Genomic DNA, 9015 nt, shown 5'->3' with positions numbered 1-9015 from the left:
AAAAAAGTCCAGAAAAGAGATAAATGAGTACTTGATAGTAGCTGATGATGATTGTTTGTTAACTGAGTTATAATATATGAATGTTTAGAGTAATTAAATTCTGATTTTAACTTTATCTATATTCTTTCTGTCTAAAGCTAGTGTTTTATAGGCCTTACTTTTGTGAACTAGCATTATTTTAGAATACTCCCTATACATATATTGGAAAAGTTCGATAACTTTTTTTTTTCAAGGCAATGATGTTTGCAACTTAATTAATTTTTTTTTAACCTTGATTATTATCTAAAAGTTTCCCACTCTAATAAAATTAAGTCATGATTAAATTCTTCATGTTCTCCTTATCTTTAGTTGTTACTTTCAAATCACGCTTTCAATTTAGATTTTGTATACGAATTATTGCAAAAAAACAACTAATTATAGAGAACTTTAACATTCTAAAAAGGGAGAAGGAGATAAAAAAGAAGAGAATTTTTAGCGCATAAAAAGTAACTTGCACTATTATATCGGACCAAAAAAAAAAAAAAAAAAAAAACTTCTACTATTACCTCAGACCCAAAAAAACAAAAACAAAAACAAACTTGTACTATTAATTACATATACAAAATATTGAAAGGAAGTTACCATCTAAGTTCTCTTATTTAGTAACTCTAGGAGTGAAATAAAACTACTGGAACAAATTTCACTCCTTACTCTCTCCTATCCTTATTTTTTCTTTTTACACTTTCATTTGGAATTATTTACAATACTCTATTTCCGATAATCCTTTTCTCCCTGCGTATTTCACCCCAATAGCATTTGGTTCAAAAAATAAAGTGCTATCATCCAACTTTGTCTCTTCTCCTTTCTTCTTTGCCGTTTTCATCTCTTCCACTATTGCTGTCGCAGTCACCAATGCAGATTTGAGAATTTGAGTGTTGCTATCATAAAACTTTGTATCGGCTAAGTTTGTAAATTCTCCTTTCTTCTCTTCCACTATTGCAGTTTTAGTGCTTCCACGTATCCCAATAACAACACATTCTCCCTTACTCGCATTTATTGGATTATTCACTCGATTCTCCTCTCCTTCCTCCACTACCACTCTCTCTCTTGATTCTACATTGTCACCTATCTCGATCGTAACAAAATCACCTCCCTCCAATTCATCATCCTCCACGATAGGATTCACGATCCCACGGTGCAGTATCTGCGATCCGCGCGATCGAGGTTGTGGTGGGGGCGATCTCTCCCCGGCCGCTTCGGTCGAACACGAATCTCTCCTCCTCCTCCTCTCTCTCCTTCTAGGCCTCACGAAACGTGCTTTGACCGAAAGCTCCTCTACGGCCTCGTAGATTTCGTCGATGCACTTAACGACATCGACGAGTATTGACACGACGGATGCGGACGGAACGAAGTCCATCACGTGCGATTCGTCGTGTCGGAAGAACAATTTTGAGGTGCCTAGTGTTTGTTTTAGGTCATCAATGGCATTTCTTGCATTACGAATGTGGATTACGCAATAAAAAGGTTGTGTCATGGTTTCAATTGACAAGGCAAGTTCCTTCAAGGCTTTGCTAGATTCCGTGATCATTCTTTTGCATGCTTCTTCTGTTTTCCTCTCAAATTCGGTTGGTGACTGGAAAATCAAACACGTGTAACAATTAGAACTTTGGTAATTATATGTTAATTTGACATATATATTGCAGAAACTTTAAGTTATATATAAGAATCTTTTTACTATCAGGTCACTTTCATAAGATATTTTACCTTATTTTTAAGATTAAAATTTAATAATTTTAGAAGGCTTGTCTGTGAGTAGTTTTTTAATAGTATAACATATTCTTTATGTATATATAACTTAAACTCTACGTTATATTACTGATAGTGAAAAATAACTTTAATATGAAAGAATATTAACGTTTAATATTTTAATAACTCAATAGAATTGTATAAATTATAAAACCCAAAAGAGAAAGACAATGGTGTCATAAAAATTTAGATGAGATATTATAGTTTTTTTAAATTCATACTTATGTGCACTTTAGGGCTGTATAAGAGCTTCTAATTTTTCTTTTTTAACAAAGAACTTCTGTTAATTATTATCGGGACTTTTATTTATGTAAAAAATACAAAAACCAAGTCGGTACATTAGTTACATTTATTCACGAATTTTGTCGGATACTGTTAACTTTTCGAATATTCTTTTAACAGACATCACACGCAAATACATTATTCCCTTAAATAGACGTCACGAGGCGTAATATTCCTTTAACTATTATCAGCAATCCGTACAAATTACTTTAGCCCCTTACATGGACGTCACGAGGCACAATATTCTTTTAACGGTTACCAGTAATCTGTACAAGTACGTTAACCCCTTAAATGAACCACACGAGGTGATGGAAAAAGAAGAATTAGGGTTTGAAGAAAGACTGGTTTATATACATACCTGAGATCTAGAGTTTAAATGGCCACTAAGAGCTTGAAGATGGCTAGCACATTTTCTAACACGGCCACCAATCTTCAAGTATAGTTTCCATGGATAACCGAGCCTGAAATATCCATGAGGGGGCTCCCACCATGCTAATTTTGCCTGAAATTAACATTAAATCACTAATTACACAGAGATTTAAAATTATATATTATCAGTATAATGTAACTTGTTATAACATGTTACTACTAAATCAATCGATGTTATTAAATAAATTTATGGATAATTACCTTTTGTGTAATTGTTTTTGACATTGCCGGTGCACAAAACATAAGCTCATTATAAAGTGACTCATGTTAGCAAAAGTAATTAAATGGGCGTTTAAAAAGGAAAAAAAAAGCATTTTTTTTTTGCGTACTGTATATTGCCACCTTAGTGCTCCTCATAACAAGACAAATAATACAAAGATAATAGTAACCTCTTTTGCCCTCTATGAAGAAAATGAAAAGAAGTCTAACTAGTGATGAGAAGTGTACTTGTAATTATCTGATTTACTCACCAAAGATTCCTCATTGCCCTTTGAACCAAGAACACTTGAACAGCCTTCAAGAAATCCCTTTTCATTGTTCTTGGTACCTTCAGTACTCTCTATTTCAGAATTGTGAAAATATTCACTTCCAAAACCTGCAAAAAAAAAAAAAAAAAAGTAAATTCTTAAAAAATTGAAGTGATGGAAGGTTAAATAGTATTCGTTCATTTTAATTTATGTGAATCTATTCGACTGGATATAAAGTTTAAGAAAGAAAATAAGACTTTTGAAATTTGTGATTTTGAATACTCTATTAGGTCTATACACTCTAAGTGATCTTTTAGGTTTTGACATATCCATAAGGAAAATTATTTACTAACATTAACTAAGAAGGTTATGGGAAAATGATTTTGTAGTCCTTTACAAATTTGTTTTTAGTTTTATATCCTTTTTACAAGAGATCTTCATTTTCACATAAGAAATCTGGAAAGGTCATTTTTCTTCAATATAAGAGATCATTTCCTCGAGGATTACTTGACTAAATTATCATAATCTACTCATAGAAAAATGTAAAGAAGTACATTGAAAGACTTTTTTAGAAATTGGTTAAGACCATTTATTAGACAAGAGTAAATTAAATTTAGAAAATAAAAATCAATACCTTCATGGTTCTTAAAAAATCACTTAGGACCAGATTTTTAAGGTTAGAAAATCATTTATTCTAGACCACAGGGAATATGCCATATATAACATTTGTTTGTAAATGCGCTATACAAGCTTTTCATTAGAGGTAAAATGAAAAGTTTAAGTTAAATCATTTCTAAATTAGAAAAAAAAAAATCATTCTTCATGGGACAAATTAAAAAGGAAATAAAGTCATATAAACTGAAACTGACCTTCCAAGAAGCTTGCTAACTTTTCAAGATTTGTACTACCAAGCTTATGAAGATCGTCTCCAGCCCACACAGGACGAATAAACATGGAGATGATCATGACAGTGGAGACGCCGATAAGAATGGTGGATATCCGGCGGTGAGCCAACTGAAAAAGATCCTCAGTCCGGTAACTGGAGACGGCAACCAAGCTGAAGGTCAAGACAAATATCATGGTTCCATAGTCATACCTCCTCTTAATATGGGGGTAAAATCTGGTAAAGGTCCCTAAAACACCTGCATATATCATTAGAAATTAATGGGGTTAAACTTGTACACCTAAATACGTTTCAGTTTATGTGACCCTATTTTTTCAACTTTAGTTCGTTCAATAAAAATGACATTTTCTTACATTTCTAGTCTATGTTGAATTTTTTAACCACACAAATGTTATAGCATGTTTAAGGGTAAAATTTACAAACAACCATTTTACAGCCCCTATTGTTATAGTTGAAAAAATAGTCACTGACCTGGAGTTTCATTTATGGAATTTGAAACTTCGTGCCAGTGACTATTTTTCAAAGACAAGCCAAAAAATGATGCGAACATTATTTCTATCATGTTCAAAATCACAAATTAAAAAAACTTACAATTACACAAATGTTATGATTTGTTTGCTAGGATCATAAATTTCAAATTTTGTTTAGTTCTTTCATAAACTTGTTGATAAATCAAATTAGATTAAAAAAAAAAATTAGCACCGGAGTGAATAAATGAAGAAGTGGAGTCTTTAATGTAAGTACATGTTAATAAATTACTGTAATCATGTAAAACATTTTTAATGATTTTGTGTATGAGAAAAAGTAGAGTTCATTCGGTTTCACATTTTTGTACTGTTATACATGCTTGAAATTTTCATACCTACAATGAAGACCAAAACCTCAAGAACTACAGGATCTGGCCGTTCTTTCCCGATCAATTCAGCTAAATATTTAGCTCCAAGACCCAATGCACCAGCTAGTGCTGTACCAAATCCTCTGTTGATGCTCTTTGATATAGTTGCACCTGAATAAATAAATAAACATCAATCAATACATATCTATGAAATCAGGTACAAAATTCTTCGCTGATCTGTCGTTAAATAGCCCCTAGCTAACTGAATTTTTTGATAATCCGTCGTTAAATAGGATGGGCAATGGATTTTTGCTGTTTAGCGACAGAAGTGGTATGTTGCTAATTCTTATTTTTCTTTGTATTGAGTTACAAAAAATAATTGGAATTAGCTACGAACTTCATCAGTGATCTATTGCCAAATAAATCATAGCTAACAACTTTTTTTGATTCCTGTTGCAAATCCATTATTGAATAGAATTATCAATGGAAGTTTAACAAAAAAAAACAGTCCGTCGATAATTCCTTTTCTTCGGTAGGGATACGAAAGTGGAAGATTATTGTAGGAAAAAGAAAAGAAAAGAGAGAATTACCAGCACTGAATTCAAAAACGACAACTACAGTGAGGATAGCCCACATTGCTGGTTGATCAAAGTTATCAAATAGGGGATTTGTATAGTAGAACAATGAGACTAAACTAAGAGCTAGTCCCACTTTAAATGCATGCCAAATTTTTCTTGGATCATCACTGCCAATTTGCTTTGTGTTCTTAGCAATTTCTCCAACTTTCTTTTTAGACTTTCTTGGAAAATCATTGAGCTTGTTGCACCACTTGGTGCAAATACCAACATTTTCTTGATTTGGCGAATCAATATCCATGAAAATGAAAAAATTGATATAGATTAAGAGGTGCTGGGAGAGAATGAAGAGAGTAGCAAGTGAGAAGGTTGATGATGGAAGAAGAGAGTAGAAGAAATTAGCAAGCGAGAAGGGTGATGATGGAAGAAGAAAGTAGCAAGAGAGAAGGGTGATGAAGGATGAGAATGGCAGGATAGAAGAACCTCAACACCTCAATTTATAATTGAGAGAAATATTGGGGTTGAATATTTAGCAATTTATTTGTACCTGAATATTTATCTTGTCTATGATCTTTTCTTGAAGAAGAAAAGTGTCTTTTGTTTTTTTACCTTGTCTATGATCTTTTTTGGTCAGGATAAGTGTCTTTATCTTTTTATTTTTATATACTGAATATGGTATCAGAGCTAAAAAAATTCTGAATTTGATTCAACACCCATTATTAAAAAAAAAAAAGTCATATGATAACCCATGAAAAATAGTCATGCATGCACATGGCTGGAAATATAATAAAGTAAAAAAAATGTCATCCCACGCGATAAAGGATCAGTTATACAAAACCATCACAGTTTAAATAAATGAAGAGCAAAATTTGCACCATAGTACTACTAAGAGTACTTGAGTACGGTATTAATTTAAACTCCATATTGTAGCCATATAACTATATATAGGTGTAAAATAGTCTTAACAAATGTAAGTAATATTGCTGCTATGAATAAAATACATAGACTGAATAGTAGTACTACTAAGAGTACTTGAGTACGGTATTAATTTAAACTCTTACATATTGTAGCCATATAACTATATATAGGTGTAAAATAGTCTTAACAAATGTAAGTAATATTGCTGCTATGAATAAAATACATAGACTGAATACAAGAGAAAATTACATGTGAAATTGCAGCATATGATGCTTATTGGCTATTAATATAATTATCTTAGTTATTTTCAAAACAAAAAAGATACAGTTCTACAAGTACAATTGTATCTTTGGTCAATATACTTCCTTAACCTGCATTGATATTATTAATTTGCGTTCAAGTACTATGAATCTTAAATGTAAATCAGATTTAGCTCTAACAGTTGGTTGATCTGATATTCAATAAATTAAAAATGACAAACGAATTAGGATATGGCTATTTTTTTACTTACCTTTCACATTGTCATGCTAAAGTTAAACCGCAAGAAGTGCACACAAGAATTCTCAAAGGGTAAAGCAGCAAATTTTGATGTTTCATTATTGGATCATATTGACAATAAATTAAGTAATTATAAATATGTTCTTTGTAATAGTTTAAGTTTTTAAATGAGATGTTGATACAACTCCTTCACCTTTAATCATAGGTTTTGAGTTTGAACCATGAGAATGTTGAAAGTATTAGTCGGGAGCGCTTTTCCTTTAAATGGAACTTACGTTGTGCGTATTTGGATAAGTCGGGCCAACGAGCTCCGAATATTAGATAGTTACACAAAATAAAAAAGGAGATGGTCATGTACAACAACTGACGAATCTAGAAGTTGAAATTTATGGATTCTGAATTTTAACCTTTCGGACTACTAGCTTCTAGATTAATAATTTGTACATATTGAATTAATACTTTTAAAACAAATACAGGTTTTCGATCATAGCTATTCCCCTCAGTACCAAAATTAGTGTCTCTTTACCTCATTTCATGCACATTAAGAAATTTATAAGTACGCTATATAGTTTACTAAATTAGCGATAACTATTAAATGTTTCTTGAGAATTGAGTTACTATTAAGAAGAAATTAGTTCTTCAATAATTAATGGAGTATAAGAGTATAGTTGGACAAACATACTAATTTTGGTCTTGAATTTCTAATGGGACTGTTATTTTATTTTGGGACAATTTTTTATTTATTGCTAAAGCGACACTTATTTTGAGACTGAGGGAGTACTGAGTTCTGCCAAACCCGTAACCTCTGCTCTACCTCATTTTATGTTAAATTCGACATGATATCAAAACATATATTAATTTCAAATTCGAGATTTACCACCACCCAACCACCTCAACATCTTCAAGGTAAAAATCTCAAGAATTAAATATAAAGTTAAAAACTCTTTAAAAGAAAGAAGTTGGGGGTTAGGTGGATGTGTGTGTGGGGGAGGGGAGGGGACAACAATCTAAAAAGCCAAGACTTTGCCGAAAAATTGATCTCAAGAAAAACAAAGTGAGGTGAGAAACATAGCTGTATTTGTTTACTCCAACTTCTCAACTAAGCAAAAAAGCAAAGTTCCATAAAATTTTTTGGTATTTTGCCATAATTATAATGGTGAGTTGTAAGTAGGAGAGTTAAAGTACCCAGTATAAGCCATAAGTACGGATGGAGTGGTGACAAATCTTCACCGCAAGAAGAGGGAAATTTGCAATCGTAACGCTTCTTCCATTTATTTTTCTTGGATTTCTTGAACAGAAGTAGCTAGATAGGTTTGGTATAAATGCAGTTTTCCTTCTCATATAATAGTTTAATACTTTATATATGCACCGTTAGTGTAAATAATTTTTTACACTACTAGGTAACTCAAAAGATATTTGTAGTTAAACCTCTTTAAATGTGAAATTTGTAATTATAAAAATAAGATAGTTTACCTGTTATAACATCTAATTAAAGTGATATGATGATGTACAAATCTTTACACTAACGATTTATATAACTTAAGCGTTCTCTATATATAATTATAAACTGACTCTTGAAAATTTCAGCATCGAGTGAGCACTTGCGGGACTACACTGGGTAGGTTGTTGTTGTTGTTGTTGTCATCGTCTTTTTCATAAAAAATCTGCATTTTGATACATAAGAGATTTGAAAATAACAAACAAAGAAATCAGCAAGGATCATTTTCTTGCATTCAAATTTTAAAGGGTCCAATTCACCCATTTTCACCCCCTCGTCGCCAGGAAATTAACATTAACACTGAATGATATCACTTGACATGTACATGATTCTATATTTAATTTGGAAAGAAAAAAAGATACAAAATCTGTGAATTTTGAATAATCTACATATTTCTAGTAGTAACATGTAAAATTGCTTCACCCTTTTGAAGTCTAAGAATTGTTTAATATCCGATAACTTGAACAATTTAGCCCCTCCATCCTATTTAATTATTCGATAATAGTTATGTAGCCTATATGTCATGCATCAAATAATATCAATGTGCTATGTTAATTCACCCATTTCCACCCGCTCATCCCCAGGAAATTAACATTAACATTGAATGATGTCACATGACATGTACAAGATTCTATATCTTGGAAAGACAAAAAGAAGAAGAAAAGATACCAAATCTGTGAATTTCGTGAATAATATACATATTTCTAGTAGTAACACGTAAATTATCGCTTCACCCTTTTGAAGTCTAAGAATTTTTTATTGTCCGGTAACTTGAACAATTTAGCCCCTCCATTCTATTTAATTATTCGATAATAGTTATGTAG

General features: G+C 31.7%; 1 protein-coding gene across 1 annotated transcript; it reads right to left on the bottom strand.

Annotated features, from left to right (window-relative positions):
• Window positions 1-209: 209 nt before the first annotated feature.
• LOC132034711 (aluminum-activated malate transporter 8-like) lies at window positions 210-5578 on the bottom strand. Its single transcript, XM_059425078.1, has 6 exons — window positions 5293-5578; window positions 4730-4873; window positions 3833-4105; window positions 2967-3091; window positions 2426-2569; window positions 210-1612 (listed from the first exon to the last, which is right to left on the bottom strand). The coding sequence occupies exons 1-6, from the start codon at window positions 5576-5578 to the stop codon at window positions 734-736; spliced, it is 1851 nt and encodes a 616-aa protein (XP_059281061.1). The 3' UTR covers window positions 210-733.
• Between the last annotated feature and the right edge of the window lie 3437 nt (window positions 5579-9015).

The sequence above is a fragment of the Lycium ferocissimum genome, chromosome 10, assembly GCF_029784015.1.
Source record: "Lycium ferocissimum isolate CSIRO_LF1 chromosome 10, AGI_CSIRO_Lferr_CH_V1, whole genome shotgun sequence".
In the NCBI taxonomy this organism is placed as follows: Eukaryota; Viridiplantae; Streptophyta; class Magnoliopsida; order Solanales; family Solanaceae; genus Lycium; species Lycium ferocissimum.
Note: the sequence above shows the minus strand (reverse complement) of the source record. Positions and strands in the feature narration are given on the sequence as shown.

What these genes read in the sequence shown, in the direction of transcription:
- LOC132034711 (XM_059425078.1), bottom strand. Translation starts at nt 5,578, where the DNA reads ATGGATATTGATTCGCCAAATCAAGAAAATGTTGGTATTTGCACCAAG. An exon ending in CGTTTTTGAATTCAGTGCTG is followed by an intron (nt 4,874 to 5,292) that starts GTAATTCTCTCT and finishes TTATTTATTCAG; the next exon opens with GTGCAACTATATCAAAGAGC. An exon ending in ATTTAAACTCTAGATCTCAG is followed by an intron (nt 1,613 to 2,425) that starts GTATGTATATAA and finishes TTGATTTTCCAG; the next exon opens with TCACCAACCGAATTTGAGAG.